Source organism: Telmatherina bonti (genome assembly GCF_933228915.1).
Source record: "Telmatherina bonti genome assembly, chromosome: 5".
Lineage (NCBI taxonomy): Eukaryota > Metazoa > Chordata > Actinopteri > Atheriniformes > Telmatherinidae > Telmatherina > Telmatherina bonti.
The window spans coordinates 17,210,323-17,228,615 of NC_136623.1; the positions used below are offsets into that span (position 1 = coordinate 17,210,323).

At 38.7% G+C, this 18,293-nt stretch overlaps 3 protein-coding genes across 3 annotated transcripts; 2 read left to right on the forward strand and 1 right to left on the reverse strand.

Moving 5' to 3' along the window:
• LOC306755904 (trypsin-2-like) lies at positions 1 to 1,989 on the forward strand (the record flags this gene model as incomplete). Its single annotated transcript, XM_079240476.1, has 5 exons — positions 1 to 40; positions 138 to 291; positions 375 to 634; positions 1,547 to 1,683; positions 1,837 to 1,989. 5 exons carry the CDS (start codon positions 1 to 3, stop codon positions 1,987 to 1,989), a joined length of 744 nt encoding a protein of 247 aa, XP_079096602.1.
• Positions 1,990 to 8,173: 6,184 nt separating this feature from the next.
• On the reverse strand, positions 8,174 to 9,501 carry LOC306755905 (trypsin-1-like; the record flags this gene model as incomplete). The annotated part of the gene is made up of 6 exons (XM_079240477.1): positions 9,441 to 9,501; positions 9,179 to 9,329; positions 8,818 to 9,068; positions 8,579 to 8,712; positions 8,331 to 8,432; positions 8,174 to 8,221 (listed from the first exon to the last, which is right to left on the reverse strand). The coding sequence occupies exons 1-6, from the start codon at positions 9,478 to 9,480 to the stop codon at positions 8,174 to 8,176; spliced, it is 726 nt and encodes a 241-aa protein (XP_079096603.1). The 5' UTR covers positions 9,481 to 9,501.
• Positions 9,502 to 15,330: 5,829 nt separating this feature from the next.
• LOC306755911 (trypsin-1-like) lies at positions 15,331 to 16,684 on the forward strand (the record flags this gene model as incomplete). The annotated part of the gene is made up of 6 exons (XM_079240485.1): positions 15,331 to 15,418; positions 15,530 to 15,680; positions 15,791 to 16,041; positions 16,147 to 16,280; positions 16,427 to 16,528; positions 16,637 to 16,684. Exons 1-6 carry the CDS (start codon positions 15,379 to 15,381, stop codon positions 16,682 to 16,684), a joined length of 726 nt encoding a protein of 241 aa, XP_079096611.1. The 5' UTR covers positions 15,331 to 15,378.
• Between the last annotated feature and the right edge of the window lie 1,609 nt (positions 16,685 to 18,293).

Below are 18,293 nucleotides of genomic sequence, written 5' to 3' on the forward strand. Positions count from 1 at the left end.
ATGATTGGTCTGATCATATCCATGATCCTGGGTGCTGCAGGTACAGAGCATTTGCTGTATGTACAGATTGTTTAGGATAACCAATGAATTCAAAACATAATCATTAATGAGAAGTTTGCGTGTCTTTGATGCCACAGCTGCAGCTCCCATGGATGACAAGATTGTGGGAGGCTACCAGTGTGAGGCTCACTCTCAGCCCTGGCAGGTGTCCATCAACATCGGTTACCACTTCTGTGGAGGCTCCCTCATCAGCGAGCAATGGATCATCTCTGCAGCCCACTGTTGGCAAAAGTTTGTGCTGCATTGTTTAATTCCAGAAGTCTCAACACATGGTAGAGAAAACCACAGTTAACTTTTCTTTGTGTTATTTTCAGCCCCTTTTCACAGATTGCAATCCTGGGCGACAACCACATCTGGATGCATGAGGGCACTGAGCAGTACATGTCAGTGGATGCCATCTACTGGCATGAGAACTACGATTACAAGACCCTGGACTATGACATCATGCTGATGAAACTAGCACACCCTGTCTCTGTCAACCAGTATGTCAAGCCTGTCCCTCTTCCCAAAGCTTGTCCCACACCAGGGGACATGTGCATAGTGTCTGGATGGGGTAACATCTATACTGATCAAGGTGAGGCATGCCTGATCTCCACTACAGATTAAAGCCCAGAAAACATGTGAAACTCTTTTTGTTGGCATGTACAGAATATAGTGTCAAAGGACATGGTTATATATTAGTCACATTCAGGCATTTTCAGGGCAATTTAAACAAACAAAAATCTGAATATTCACGGTTGTGACAATTTATAAAAATGAGCAAATTGGAACACAAGCTTTAAATAAAAAAAAGAAGAAATACTTTCATTTTCAATTCAATTCAACTTCAATTTTAAACTGTTGTCATGTCTAGGTTTCATAGGTGCTACATTCTTCTGTAGAGAATGAATACATGTATTGACTGCCTGTAAAACTGCATCATTACTTATATATTTTTGCAGTAAATTACAGATGCTTTTAAATTATCATTTCAGTTGCAAGACTGTTGACAATATGACACAAACTGTATATGCGAAGTCATGCAACACTCCTGTGAAAATAACAGGGTTCAGAAACAACAAGCAAACCGTTTCACAGCAAAAGTGAAATGGAGACTCAATACAGCTAAAAGACAAACTGTCTTGTTATTGTAATGAGTAAAACCAGTGATTATCCCACAGTCATACACAGTATCCAGTATACAGGAAATACTGCTCAAATAGGTTACAAATGCTGGGAAATATTACCAGTATACCACTGTTGTCATTATTAAAATCCTTTGCTTTGATGCATCTGTTATTGTGCCTGAAGTTATTCCAGATTCCTCTGCAGAATTGTGTAATTGGTTAAGTTTGAAGACTTACTGAAACCCTTTTATAACTGATAGGCGCACAACATTGTCACCACCACAGTAAGAAACCAATTAAAGCTACAATGAGGGGGTGGCATGTCTTGAAATCGCTATCTCTCTTAAACCATTGTTTTTCTTTCTTGCTCTTAACTGCAGTGTTCAACCCATTTTACCTTCAGTGTGTGGAAGTCCCCATCTTGTCCAACAAGGAGTGTGAAGACTCCTATCCAGGCCAGATCACTGAACGAATGGTTTGTGCTGGATACCTGGAAGGAGGCAAGGATGCTTGTCAGGTATTTATCACACAATTAGGCAGTTTTAAAGAACTGTCTGTACCACTCTGTAATACTGTCTGTATTCATATTTAAGAAATCATAGCTTAATGGGATGACAGTATGAGACAAATCTGCTCTTTGCTAGTTTTCTGCCTTTTCTGTCCTGTACAGGGTGACTCTGGTGGGCCTCTGGTGTGTAACGGAGAGCTGCAGGGAATCGTCTCTTGGGGATATGGCTGTGCTCAGCCTAACTACCCAGGTGTTTACACCAAAGTCTGTTCTCTGATGCCTTGGATCAATGAGACCCTTTCCAGATACAGCTAGGCTGTGATCACCCATCACAGAACTACATGAGAGAAGGGAGAGCAGAGGGAGACTAAAATAGAAGGAGACAGGAGGCAGGTGGTTATGGGTACTGTCAGAAACATAACAGTGGGAGGGCAGCAAAAAGAGAGCCACAGAAAGAGATGGAGAAATAAAAAAATGTAATATTCGAGGGGATGATCAATAAAGTTCATCACTTTTTCTTGCATTGGTGTGCTTATACTTGCTGAGAAATTGGTTATTTAAACCACTAAGTTGTTGCTGTCCCTTTCGGCTTGTCCCTCTGAAGGGGTCGCCAAAGTCAATCATCACACAGAATTGCCACAGGTTTTAAGCTGAATGCCCTTCCTGATGCAACTCTCTGCATTAATCAGGCTTGGGAGCGGCCCTAAGATGACAATTGTGTCCTCCTCGGGGCTGCAGCTATTTAAACCACTTTTAGACTATTCATAATTCTGTATTTAATATCGGTGAGATTTTCACCAAAAAAAATACTAAGCACATGTAGAAAAATCACAGCTGACAAAACTATAATTATGCAAACCAAACACATTATAGATGAATGAGGCTTTTCTTTGTCTTGTATCATCTCACAGTCTCTCCAGTTCCATCCATGCAAGGTAAACAAAACACACAATTTGCAAAAGAACTCAATAAAAAAAGTAAGTCCCAAAACAAAATAATTTCTCTCTGGGTTTATTAATAATTATTATTATTATTATTATTATTATTATTATTATTATTAATAATAATAATAATAATAATAATAATAATACATTTTATATATATATATATATATATATATATATATATATATATATGCAAATCCTGAAAACAGACATTTTACACTGTATTACTTTAAAACGTTTTCTTTTTATCTTTTTCCTTTTTTATTGGAAAAAAAAATAAAGTGCCTCACTTTATTTTTGCTGATGCACGTAAACAAAAGGCCCATTTTGATTTTCTGTCTATTCACTGCAAAATACTGGAGACACCAGAAATGGAAGGACAAATTTGTTGCACCACCTCATTTATCAATGTCAGAGCACAACAAAAGCCTGAAATTCATCCAATGAGTTCTGTCCAGCACTGAAATCGTGGTCACAAGTCCCTCCTTCAACAGAAAATCTGGTGGCAGGGACACTGAAGTAAAAACGCAAAAGCTTTTTCAGTACACAATAAGATTTGCCTTGTTATCTGTGTTATCATTCTGATTTTTATCAGGCTGAAAATAGGATACTTCTTATTGTGACTGCCAAAATTAGTCACTGAGGGGTGATTGCAGAAGTCTATCTGACACGTAAATCCAAACAAAGAGGATCAGGAATCTCTTGCGGTTCAGGTTTTATTTATCCTCTCAGTTAAAGATTACTGCTTGATACATTTTTTACTTAGTATTTGCAAACTGAACTTATGTAAACTATCAAATATGCGGTCAACAGAAAATATCAGCATCCACTTTCACCCTCTCTCTGTGCCAAGCAAAACCAAAATCACAGACAGACTCAGGTGACATCAATTAGGCAATCACTCAGCTGTAGGCACACACACACACACACATACATACATACACAGACACATACATACACAGACACACAATACCCTCTAGTGACAGACTTACTGATTCACATCCTTGCTTCTACACTTCTCTTTTGTGGATTTTCTGAAAAAAAAAGATAGTTTTGATCTGAAAGGTATTTTAAAAGTGCAGTGATGGAAAATCAGTCTCAAAGCCCTGTAAATCTGATAGCTTTTGTCTTAATTTACAGAAGATTTTTTTTAAAGGCAATTCATAGAGCTCAAGCTGCTTTTCAACTTAGTGGTTGATTGATCTCCCAGATATCCCATTAAGATAAACCTCACAATGATTAAAGACTAAAAAAAAATAAAAACACTTTACTTTTCACACTTGCTTTCCAATATTCTTCATAAGGTTGTAAGAGGAGCTGCTGGAGGGGAAAAAAAGCTGTTATCTTGTTTGACATTTTTGATGGATGGACACAGAAATTTTCCTCCCATCTGTTTTCCACAGCAGCAAAGACTGTGGTACACCTGTTGCTCTGCTCAGAAATGCTGATCAACTATCTTCATTCAAACAGTCCTAATTTAAAGTGTAACCAAGTTCTATATCTACTGATGGTGTGAGGATATAATAAAGTGCACCAGCCTAAATCACTATCAGTCAAAACCTAAAACAAATTACATGTGGTAACTGAAAGAACATGATCAAGAATAAAACAATGTTTTATTTAACAAATCATATTTAAAAGCACTTTTAAATAATATAATAGTTCTTTAAAAATATTATTCAATTCTTAACATAAAGCTCCATACAGACCTAGACCAAGTTAACTGTAAACCTAAAAGAAATAACAAAATAACACAACAAACGAAAATCAGTTGCAAAACAAAGCAAAACCAAACAGTAGTAAAGAAATTAAATGGTCCAGTTAACCTTAAAAAAAAAAAGTCCTATACGTGTAATATGACCCCAAAGCAATAATGACAATTGACTAGAAGTTGTAAGCACACAACAATGAAAAAGTAGGAACTATTGAGAACATCAACCATACAGCAGAGGCCACATGTCATTCATTCATTCATTTTCTGAACCGCTTAATCCAATTCAGGGTCGCGGGGGAAGCTGGAGCCTATCCCAGCTGGCTTTGGGAGACAGGCAGGGTACACCCTGAATAGCTCGCCAGTCCGTCGCACTGCAATATAAGTTTTAATTTAGCTACTCACTTCATCAGGACATCATCACCGACCCTTATTCCGCTCTGACACACCGCTGCTTCCAGCAGCCGCAAAACCACATCACCTTCGGTGTGCACACCTTTAGTGCGTCACTAATCACGGGCTGCCAGAAGTAACGGGGAAAGAGCGGGGGTGTCGCCCAAGGTGCATTCACGTACACCAACCGCAGGGCCGGATTAAAAGTGCACAGGCTCCTGGGCCCAGAGTATTCCAGGGGCCCCCTTCCCCACAGCAACGTTGTAAAAATTGTGAATGATACACTGTGACACAGCATTTCTAACATCTTTCAGCCAATGGAACTAATTGCAATACACTATACACTGTGGTGTAATTGTCTGGCTTTTACATTTGTTTTCATATCCAAACTGCTGGTATATGTCCCACATGGGCCCCAAGTGGACGTGGGCCCCTGGGCCTGTGCCCATTATGCCCATTGGAAAATCCGGCCTTGACCACCCCAGTTGGAAATCAGCTCCATATAGAATCCATAACTCGGTTACAAAAGTAAGATATTAAAAAGAAATTATATGATAGAGAAATCCCTTTAGTTGCATCAATAATATACGTTTTCAAAAAATAGTTTCAAATGCCAATACAGTGAAATTTGCTTGAATGACGGCACTCAGATTAAACATCCTTTCTAAATGATATGTGATTCTTATACTGCGACAGTTCCCTACCTGGGGTCCCTAAAGGAGCACAGGGGGTCTGAGACTTTGACTGTTCAGAATCCGTGTGACTGAAATTAAAGTTGTGTCCACACAGACATGAGTTGAGATGTAGCCACTTTAGTATCTTCATGCATGAAGAGAGTCCACGAGGAAAATATGTTGGGACCCACTGTTCTACTGTGCAGGGCAGAGATAGCTGCAAGCCATCTGCAGATCTTTTCAGCCAAACACCTAATTTATTAAAATGTTTTCCCAAAGAAGGAAAAAGGGAAACAGTTTTTTTTTTTTTTTTACACAGTATCAAAATGCTGCAGATGTTGGAGGGGTTTTGACCTTAATGAAAGCTAAGGCAAACTGTAAACACCTTCTGTTAGGGCCCTGCAATGGACTGGGTAGCCTGTCCAGGGTGTACCTTGCCTATTCTCTGCTGATTGCTGGCTCCAGCTTCATTATGTGACCCTGAGTCGGAATAAGCAGTAACAAACAAGCCTGAATGAAGGAATTCTGATTGGGGACTGTGCGTTTCAGTAGCGCTCAGTACCAACATTGTATTGGGCATTACTGTATGTTTTCCTTATAATGTGTGAGTCCTCTACAGGTAAAGCATGGATGCTAGGTTAGTGGGTGTTTCTAAATGATTCCTCTGAGTGTGAGTAGAAATGGTTGTCTGTGTCTCTGTATAGGGCTTGTGAACGGACGTGATGACGTAATGCTTTCTGAGACGTAAATAGTAGACTGGGGCCATTTTCGGAGTCCATTCCTGAGGAATTACATGATAGAGAAATAGATTAGACCAGACGTGTAAAATTTTCAGAAAAAATGTTGAAAGTTCAATGTAAAAAGTGTTTGGTACAGGGACAAACTTCTTCCCGAAGCAAGAAGAAGTTATTTTGAAAAAATTGCAACAATCGGAGATAAGACCCTTATGAAATATTAACAAAAGAGAGGAACCTGGACCCTGACGCCTTACCCCCTCTCATTTCCTCAATTTCCTGATATCGTCACATATCTGGTCTGTGGAGTGAGTGCTTATACTAAGATGCAGTCTTGAAATTACAAATCTCTTGAAGCTCTTGTGCAGTTCCTAAACAACTGGGTCCATGACTTGGAAATATGCAAATTAGGTGCTCCGACAACATCATCATTCGTTCCAAGGTTTGTATATCTTTACCGACACCCTGTGATTAGTGAAACACATTTAGCCGAAATGAATGAATGAATGGACAAATGAATAAATAAATAAATAAATAGTTATTTAAAAAGAATAACTAATTTTCATGTTTTTTCCCGGACCATAAGGCGCACTTTAAATCCTTACATTTTCTCAACTATCAACAGTGTGCTTTTTGATCCGATGTTCCTTGTGTATGAAGCCATCAGGAGACCGGTGGAGAAAGTTTATGTTACAGACTACAGTATGTGGTGCCCAGTCTAGGGCAGGGCTTTTAAATTGGTTTTGCAACTATTACATTTTTGTACATGATACTTTTTATTGATAAGCACCTTGTTCAGAATGTACTCCCCTCTTACCTTGACTTGTAGTGTCCGGCAATCTGCAACGCTGCACTGGAAAAAGGGAATAGATCAATTCTGATTGGCCCACTCAGGAATCCACTCATATTTCTTTTTTATAAAATCAAATGTTTATTCTTGAAAAGGTACTAAATATATCACAGCTGTTTCTGAGGTCACTTCTCAGGCATTTTCCGACACATTCTCTTTATGTGTGCATGTTTCTATGAGACTGGTTTATAATTGTATAAAGCATACTAGGTTTTTAGTAGATCCTTTCATTGCCTTCCAGTATTGTTGCTACATTATTTTCTTTCATTTTCTCAAGGAGAAATTACACTCATTAGGCTTCCGAGCCCGCTCCACAAGGCTATCAAACAGCTTCATTCATCAGGCGGTCAACATGCTGAACTCAATCCACTTGAGGGATCCTCCTAGGACCCTCACACACATAATGCCTGCCACCCCCACCCTGACCCCCTGCCTCCTTCACTGGACCACAACAAAAGCCTTGCACATATGACTTTTGCTTTTATTTATCTTTTTTTTTTTTCTTTTTTTTTTTTTTATCTTACTCTAGGTTATTTATTGTATTTTTACTCTTAGCTTATCAAACACCAGGGAGAGGTATTTCAGTTCATTTGTATGTTTCACACATACAGTGAATTTTGAATCTGTTTTTTTTAAATGTACATTTGCACATCTTCTTGAAGACGTGGAAATTTGACCAGATGTAAAACGCTGTTGTTCCAGATGACGCATTTGTAGAAGTGAGTGTGTTCAGTCCATCCAAACCACCAAGAAACCTCCTTTCATAAGGAAAAGGAGGTTTTAGCTTTGTGATTCTTTCAGGCCTTCACATGAAAGGATTTACAGGATAGAGTTACAAAAACCTGTTTCCTTAACTTGCTGAGATGAACATGCCTGTGTTTGGGTTTATCTCGCTTTAGATGGTTATATTAATTTTCTGTCATATGTTTGAGGTAAAAGAAATTCTGATATAGCTGTATATGGTGTTTGTTTGTTTGTTTGTTTGTTTTAATGAGCCATACACTCATTTCTGAATTAGGAGGAATAAAACTAATACCCATCCATATTTTCTGCAGAATGTCCAGGAAAAAGAAAGAAATGAACCAAAGACTCTGCTTTTAATGATTTATTCCTAATACTGTTCAGTACATCTGATGGAACATTAACAGCAAGTGATGTTGATCTGCTTCATTGAACATCTTTGATTGGATCACTCAGTTGCTGGCCATGGTGCTCTCCAGCCAGTCGTTGAAGATGCAAACCTAAAAATGAAAGAGACCGGCGTTAGAGCAAATAAGCAGTTCATGCAGTCAGAGTTGAGCTTAGGCAGAGACTAATTTTTCTGCAATTATTTCGGTTTCAAAAAGTTACCTTGGCGTAGACACCAGGGTGGTCCCTCTCAGCACATCCGTAGCCCCAGGACACAACACCCTGCAGCTGACCATTGCACACAACGGGGCCACCAGAGTCACCCTGAAAACAAAATATAAGAAAACCAGTGATGATTAAACTTTTTTTTAAATGAATATACATATTGCAGTGTAATTGTGATATTTGCAGTATTATACAATTGCATCTGGTTTAAACAGTAATTACTCTATATTTGACTTCCTTCATACCTGGCAAGAGTCCTTGCCTCCCTCCAGGTATCCAGCGCAGAACATGGAATCAGTGATCATGCCAGGATAGGAGTTGTCACAGTCCCTGTCAGACAGGATGGGGATGTTCAGGCACTGCAGCCTGTCGCCATCAACTGTGATGTTTGAAAGAGAGAATGTATGAAAAGAGTTTATAATAGTGACACCACATAGTAAATAATCCTTTAACTCCAGACTTGGAAAGTGCAGATCTTACTTACCTGAGCTCATGGTGTTACCCCAGCCAGCAACTCTGCACATGGTTCCAGCGGAAGCACAGCTGGAGGGGAGAGCCACGGGCTTCACATACTGGTTGAGGGTGGCGGGCCTGCTCAGCTTGATCAGCATGATGTCATTGTCGATGTTGTAGGAGCTGTATCTAGGGTGGCGGATGACTTTGGAGGAGCTGATGAACTGCTCGGTTCCCTCGTTAATGCTGATGTCGTGCTCTCCCAGACGGACCTCCACACGGCTAAGGGATTAGGGCAAAAACACAAAACAGAGGCATAAAATATTAAAGTACAAACACCTGGCAGGTAAATCAGATCTACAGCTTTGGAAAAACATGAAGAATACACTCACGACTTGTAGCAGTGAGCAGCAGACACAACCCACTGGGCACTGACCAGGGAGCCACCGCAGAAGTGGTAGCCAGAGTTCAGAGACACAATATGTGGCTCAGTGTGGGGCTGGCACTCAAACCCTCCGACGATCTTGTCGTCGTCAAGGGCAACTGAAATCACACAGAAAACTATGCATTAGGTTTGTTTTTCCCAGCCCAACAAGGATAAAACTTGTTATTTTTTAGTTATTAACTGTCAAAGTGTACTTTATTAACACTCACAAGCAGCTCCGATGAGAAGAACAAAGACCAGAGACCTCATGATTCCTGAGTGATCCTGATGATGAGAGTACTTCACCTGCGGTTGGGATTTATACTCACAGAGAAGAGCTGCCCTAACTCTCCAAGCGTCTTCATTGGTCACCAAAAGGCCAATCACTGCAGGAGGGTTTGGAAACAGGTGATCTCTTTCTGAGATTAGATATGAATGGCTAAGTCAGCAATTTCATAAAAAATTATTTGGAAAAGTCTGAATAGGTTTCACTTTTCTTATTCTTTTTTGTCTACATCGTCAGTGCTGGCAAAACAACAATTATCAATTTTCCATAACATACAATGTAGCTGCTATTTAAAAGGATTAAACAGGATCACTGAATATTCGAGTCATGTGAACTTGCATGGCTTGTTTCAATCTATTCAATGCTCATGACTGAATAATTAATTGTAGTCATGTAATATGTATGAACTGTGTTATATTAACAATGTGAAGTATGATAAAACTGTCAAAACCTCAGGAGTTCAACATATACATGGGACTTTTTATACCATCACCTTCAATTGTCATGCTGTTACCAAATTTTATTTTAATGTTTGACTTCATTTCAGCAAAGATGTGAATTCAGTGCTCACATGTTTAAAGCTGTGTTTGGTCAGATTGTGCAGGTACATATCACCTCCATGTTTAGATGTGTTAGAACACAGTATCTTACAACTGTGTGTTTCTCAGCAGCTGTCACCTCCAGATCTTTTTTCCCACATAGATACTGCAGCTATCTAAGAGGGTACATTCTTAATTAAAGTAATAAACAAAAATCTTTTTAAAGAAAAAAAAGTGCAAAACTACAGTGCTAGAAATATTCCACAACACAAATTTTCTGAATGAGGCAGTTTAACTCCTGGCCTGACTGACCTTCATCACTTGTCATTTCTTTCTCTTCTTATGCTTTGCTATCTTTACTATTCTGTGTGTTAAAAGGCAGAAAACGACAAACAATAACATAAATTTACAAGTACAACCTGATTTCAAGATTCAAAAATGTACTATATCCATCTAAAAATTAAAGCAAGATTTATGCAGGAAGGCCTATGGGGTGTTAAAGCTCAGAGTCAGCAAACTGCTAAAGGACCGTGCTCAGTTTTTTTTTTTTGGGGGGGAGACACAACTTGTAACCTTATTTCACTTATTGATTCTATGCAAGTGTCCTTGGACACTTGCCATCATTCAATAATAATTTATTATTCAGGTAATTCACTGAATGTTGGTAAACTGCAGGAAAGTAGAAAAATTCAATATTAGAGTTTAGATGTTATAGAGCATATACAGAGTACATAACTGCATCAGATTTATTTAAGGCCCCTTATTGAGACCTAATAAATGCTAAACAAGAAGCAGTTATTGAGATGTTGCTGAACCTATTAAAGAGGATTCCTCAACCTGGTCAGTGGATTAACTCATTTTAAATATTTTATTATGGGAGTTGTATCTGTGCTGCATTCCTTCAAGCCTTGATGTACATGTGTCAGTTTCAACGCTCATTTCTGCAGGACTCAGAATACTTTTTTAGATAAAGCTTTAAGTTATGATGAGCTGCAAGTGAAAAGAGTCTCATGATAGATCATGCAATGCAAAGACCCTGTTGGTCCACTGAAAATAAGTAGCAATTTGACATTGAAGGGACGAAAAGGTGACTTTAAAAGCCCATCACCCACAAGCGACTGACTGCTAGTTCTTTCTACAAAATGTTTCCACAGTCCTTGCATCCATGTACTTCTATTAATTTTAATTATTTTTCTATTTCACATGGATCCTGTATGGAGGTACTGTGAGGACCCGGAGGTTCAGCCAATAACAAAGGAGCTGTGAACAAAAACCAGTTTATTTGAGGAAAGAAGGATGAGGCTAAGGAGCAAAGGATCAATCCAGGGACATGAGCAGCTGAGAGAGTCCAGGTTATAGGGACAAGGTCAGGAGGGAGGCATGAGGTCAAGATTATATTGTAGATGAAGTACTCAACCAGGACGACAGGCAAGGCTCGGGGGTCTAGAGATAGGTCAAGGATCTGCGTCCAGAAAATCCAAGAGGCAAGAGATGTCCATCATGGTCAAGGCAAGGAGAGGAATCCAGGGACGTGAAGAGGTGGGTCAGCAATAGGAGACAACCCATAGAACCTTGGACAACAACAAGACATTGGTCTGATGATAATCTGGGAGGGGGGAAAAGACTGGAGAGTGTTTAAGTAGGCTGTGAGTCATGACAAAATGGGCAGAAGACCTGGTGAACTGAATGAGACTGATAAGCACAGCGGAGGCAATTAGGAAACCCAAGGTGGACTGAATTCCAGCTGATGATTGTCTGGCAGATCAGGGAAGAAAAACATGACAGAACCACATGTTAACTTGGACAACATTATTATTATTATCATCATTATTTTTATTTTATTATTTTATTTTTACTATCATTATTGTTATTTTTATTATATTCAGTCATTTTCTGAACCGTATGTCCAATTAAGGGGTCACAGGGAAGCTGTAGCCTACCATTGGACAAGAGGCAAGTACACGATGGACAGGTCACCAGTCCATCACAGGGCTAACACAGAGAGATAAACAACCATTCACACTCACACTCACTCCTAGGGACAATTTAGAGTAACCAATTAACATAACATGCATGTCTTATGACAGTAGGAGGAAATCGGAGTACCAGGAGAGAACCCACGCATACACAGGGAATGTGTAACACAATGTTATATTAACATATATCATGCTGTGTTATATTAATCTCATTATATTCATCTTATTAGCTGATAGCTGTCGCTGTCAGACCAACGTAGAGCTTGAGCAATGGAGCTAATAGCTGGCTGTGTGCTGTGCAGCCACACAGTCAGCACACCTGAAAATAGAAAGACATCAGTCAGTTTGTTGCAGTGTCACTCCACTACAAACTGCAGCACTTTTTTTTTCTCTGTTAAATCAGTGAAATGTCACCTTGGCGTATACTCCAGTTATTCTCAGCACCTCCATTGCTCCGGGACACAACACCTTACAGCTCTCTGTTGCGCATAACAGCACCACCAGAGTCAGCCTGACAAAGAATTATTACCCATACACTGAGTCTTTGCAATGCTCTTATTATACTGATCAAAGCACGTTTGAATTTAATTTCGACAGACATTGAAAACAAGAGGACTAGTCTGAATAAGGGATGTTGTAAAAGCAGAGGTACACGTCTGACAGGAATCCTTGCTTCCATAAAGGTTTTTAGATTATAAACACGTTTCTGTCAATCATCCTTTCACTGCCAGCACACAACATGGTGCAGAATATTAAAGATTGCAGGCACATCCTCTGTTAAATGAACAGTTAGAGACAACTTCAGAAGTTTGATTTTGCTTCTTACTGAGGCTTAGTGTTGCAACAGCCAGAGACTTTGCGCATGGTCCCAGCAGGGGCACAGCTGGAGGGCAGAGCCACAGCCTGCTTGTACTGGCTGAGGGTGGTTTGCTCACTAAGCCTGAGCAGCAGGAGCAGTATTTCTCAAGGGTAGACCAATTATACGATTGGTGTTGAATGATGCATTAATGAACTGCTGAACACTTCCAGAGATTCCATTGTTATACTCTCCCAAACAAACCTCAATAGCAACTGTGTGAGAAAATAATGGATGTGTTGTTTCTGCTTTCATATGCATTTTATTTCCAGTCCACATAGATAAGGAAGGCAAAAAGTAAGCCTGACTTTGAGCAAGTGAGCACCAGACCCAGCCTATTTCCAATTAAATGAAATGAGCCAGTAATGAGAGATTTAGAGAAAATAGTCCAACAATCTTGTCATTATTCCCCTGTAGCTGATAACCTTCTCTATAACAATTGTATCACCCAGCCAACAGCTGCAACAAGCAGAATGACAGTCAGAGGCATCATGGATTCTGAGAATTCATCCCAAATTCTTGTTTTATGTTTATTTAAGTGGTAGCCTCCAAAAGGTGGCGGTCATTTGGGGAAAAAAAAACGAAACTTTGTGTTTATCTACCAGAGAGTCACCCTTAACTCCAGGAGTCTAATAATATTCAATATGGCTGGAACAGATAGAGAATTCACAGGGAGGCCGAAGGCCAAGTTACCAAACTGTGTTCATAATAAGCTGCATGCTAACAATAAACTTTACTTTAAAACAACACCTTTTATTTATTAACCTTTCAATGAATTAGTGTCCATCACAGTGGGCATCTATTTAAAGCTGGTTTTTAGTATAAGCATGGGTAAAGATAATACATTTTGCAAATTAGCCTCTTCAGTGGAAATCAGCAAGTCATCCAACACACTGCCACTCACTGAAGAATAAATAGATAAAATGTCATATGTATACATAAATTGTAATTACCAAGTTTTCTCAGTAATAAACAGAAAAAGAAAATGATACAAGTGTGCTTCAATAGAACAGAAATATTATATAAACATGACAGAATCTCATCTTATAAATATTTTTATAGGTTAGCTGAATTGAAATATATAAAAAGTCAAATAAGATTAAAAATCAAATGAAGCATCAGTGTACATGACTGAAGTAAAATATTGTATGTGGTGTTTTGAATGATTCGGGCATTAGCGGGTTAAGGATAGATACATAAACCGGAGATTCATCCAAAAAAATCTTTGTACTGGTTTAAGAACTCTACAATTACTTTTTCATTACCCCAACAAATGTCCAAACTCTCCAGCTAACCTGAATAAACCTGAACTGAGTGGATACTAAATGATATATAATATTTTATTATAATTTATTAAAGGAATCCTGTACCTGCTCTTGTTAACTTAATGTCAAACAATTAATCACTGAGATATTTATGAAACTACATGGATCTAGTTTAACGTCTCAATAGCTGTTCATTTTTTTTTAAATAAACTTTCTTATTATCTGAAAGCTTTTAGATTTTTCTTTTTAGCTTAACTTATTCATCAGTAAATTAATTAAATTTCCCAAGAAGATCATCTTTTTTCATAACTGTTTCATTGTCACCTAAACATTGGACACAACACAATAAACGCAGTAACACAATAAAATTAATCAAATATTCCATTTCCGTTTGACTCGTAGCTTCTTATAAAACCTTTCATTAATGAAAAGTAAGTTAACAGGCGGTCAATTTGAATACTGGGGCTTCATTTTTACATGCATATCAAGACAGCTCAGGTTGGATTTTTACATTTTACATTTATTTCTAGCAAAAAATTGTCATGAAATGTTTTAATTAAAATTCCTCCTCTTTCAAATTAAACCCACTGACTTACTGAATGTGAAAGAGGGCATTTAGTAAGTCAATCGGATCTATTTTCCTGATTCGTTTTTAATAATAAATCAGACATTAATACATTAATTTTCTTTTTAAACTTACTTGGATTTGCAGTATAAATGTATGACTTGGGCTCAACTCAGAATATGTGAAATAATCAATCTGTTGTGCTAAAGTCATGTCATGACTGATGAATGTGACTAAAATATGATTTTCAACACTGAATAACTAATACTGAAAGGATTTTCAGCTTTTCAATTAATGGAAAAGTATTTATAAAATAGAGAAATAATATGTAGTACATGGAGGCACAATGTAATTACAGATCAGTGACACTGTCTCATATGGATAGTCGCTTTTTAGAAGGGTCTAAAAAAAAATACATTTAAGTCTAAGCATACTTTCACACATGTAACTTATCTTCTGGAGGTTTATATGTTATTTGGTTTCACTTCTTAATCCACTGCTTTAGGTCAACCCACAGGCCAGGAAATATTTACTTTTCCATGTTTAGAACATTTTTCCAGGACAGTGATTGGTCAAAGATAACAGGGGGTGGTCCCCTCAGCAGGGAAATTGAGAGCTAGCTTTCAATATAAACCAGGGCTGCAGGTGAAGTTCTCTCATCATCAGGATCACTCAGGAATCATGAGGTCTCTGGTCTTTGTTCTTCTCATCGGAGCTGCTTGTGAGTGTTAATAAAGTACACTTTGACAGTTAATAACTAAAAAATAACAAGTTTTATCCTTGTTGGGCTGGGAAAAACAAACCTAATGCATAGTTTTCTGTGTGATTTCAGTTGCCCTTGACGACGACAAGATCGTCGGAGGGTTTGAGTGCCAGCCCCACACTGAGCCACATATTGTGTCTCTGAACTCTGGCTACCACTTCTGCGGTGGCTCCCTGGTCAGTGCCCAGTGGGTTGTGTCTGCTGCTCACTGCTACAAGTCGTGAGTGTATTCTTCATGTTTTTCCAAAGCTGTAGATCTGATTTACCTGCCAGGTGTTTGTACTTTAATATTTTATGCCTCTGTTTTGTGTTTTTGCCCTAATCCCTTAGCCGTGTGGAGGTCCGTCTGGGAGAGCACGACATCAGCATTAACGAGGGAACCGAGCAGTTCATCAGCTCCTCCAAAGTCATCCGCCACCCTAGATACAGCTCCTACAACATCGACAATGACATCATGCTGATCAAGCTGAGCAGGCCCGCCACCCTCAACCAGTATGTGAAGCCCGTGGCTCTCCCCTCCAGCTGTGCTTCCGCTGGAACCATGTGCAGAGTTGCTGGCTGGGGTAACACCATGAGCTCAGGTAAGTAAGATCTGCACTTTCCAAGTCTGGAGTTAAAGGATTATTTACTATGTGGTGTCACTATTATAAACTCTTTTCATACATTCTCTCTTTCAAACATCACAGTTGATGGCGACAGGCTGCAGTGCCTGAACATCCCCATCCTGTCTGACAGGGACTGTGACAACTCCTATCCTGGCATGATCACTGATTCCATGTTCTGCGCTGGATACCTGGAGGGAGGCAAGGACTCTTGCCAGGTATGAAGGAAGTCAAATATAGAGTAATTACTGTTTAAACCAGATGCAATTGTATAATACTGCAAATATCACAATTACACTGCAATATGTATATTCATTTAAAAAAAAGTTTAATCATCACTGGTTTTCTTATATTTTGTTTTCAGGGTGACTCTGGTGGCCCCGTTGTGTGCAATGGTCGGCTGCAGGGTGTTGTGTCCTGGGGCTACGGATGTGCTGAGAGGGACCACCCTGGTGTCTACGCCAAGGTGAGGCAAAACTATTCAGCAATATCAACTGATTGCATCACAGTGAAAATGTAATCTTATATGCTGCTGTTTGTACTTACCTTGTGGTGTTTATGCCTCTATTCACAGGTCTGCATCTTCAACGACTGGCTGGAGAGCACCATGGCCAGCAACTGAGCCTGATCCTTCAGAAGCCATTTAGCTCTGCTGCATTTCTTCCATCATTTCAACTCTAACTTTTCTTGTGGAGTTCTGAATAATGTGCAGCCAATTTCCATGCAAAATCAATAAAATGTTAAAACTTATACTACATTTGTTTCTTGGTATGTTTAGTTTGTGTATTCTCATATCATACTGTAGTGTCTTCACAGGACTATAAAACTTCAGAGGGACAATACATGCATGTATTGTGGCAGCTACAGTATACATCCAGTCCAAACCAGTGATATCACTAAGTTTCACATTACATCTGAATGTTTTATGGCTGCATACCACATTGATATCAACCAACAACATGAAGTACATGTAACTTTAACATGTAAATTATCTTTTGAATAGTTACATAACATATACTTAAATATGTAAATACACATGCTCACACTTTCTTTTACAAGAATTGTGGGATCATTAAAGCTAAAAATTTCACAACTTCCTTCCTTAAATTACATTTAACTATAATTATCTTTAATGTGTTTTAATAAAAACAGTTTCAAATCGCATCACATATTATAAGCAGGTAGAGAAACAAAAGTTCAAATTTACAACAAAGTCGTTTTATGTCAGTTTGAAGACAAAATTAACTACATTTATTTTTCTTTTAAATGAAATCTTTAATTCCTTGTTTACCATCTTTTATATGTATAGTTCCTGATTTATATCGCATCACCATATGGCAAACACTGCTCTTGCTTGGTATATTTCTCACATATCACAGGGTAATATACTGAACATATATGTTAGTTATGTTTATTATTCAGCCCTGCAATGGACTGGCGAGCTGTCCAGGGTGTACCCTGCCTTTCGCCCAAAGCCAGCTGGGATAGGCTCCAGCTTCCCCGCGACCCTTCATTGGACTAATCGGTTGGGATAATGAATGAATGAATTAATGTTTATTATTCAATGAAGTCAAATGAATTTTCATAATGCTTATAAATCGCCACATTGAGGAAATCCAGCCTAAGAAAAAAAATTATTATTATTTATTGCATTCTCATGACTTATATTGCTGCGTGCTGCAATGGACTGGCGACCTGTCCAGGGTGTGCGTTGCCTCTCACCCAGCGATTGTTGTGATAGACTCCAGCTTCCCTGCAAGCCTTGCTAGACTAAGCAGCTAAGAAAATGGATGAATGGATGACATGTAGTGAGACTTACAGAGCTGAAATCCAACTGTTTAAACCTGAAAGCAGGAGAAAAGAGCTGCTTATATTCACATTTGAAATGGTTGCTCTACACAGGAGAGCTTTTCCTGGAGTCTGTGAGAGAGGCTTCACCTGTCACTGTATCAACTCAAGGACATCTTTACCTATTACAACATGAGCAGAATACACTTTAGATCAGCCAACATTCATATGGTTTCAAGGTGTATTTTAGAGATAAAAATGAGCAGCATTCTCATGCCTATCTTTGAGACTACAAGTTCTTTTTTGGTAGGACGAATAGTAAACATGGTAAAAGGTTTCCCTCTTTGCTTTCTCAAAGGGGATTTTGATTGGCCATTGAATATCATGTTAAGATAAAGCAGTCAATAAAAACCTTGCAATTGTTCAAGCAAAACCTTGCAGTT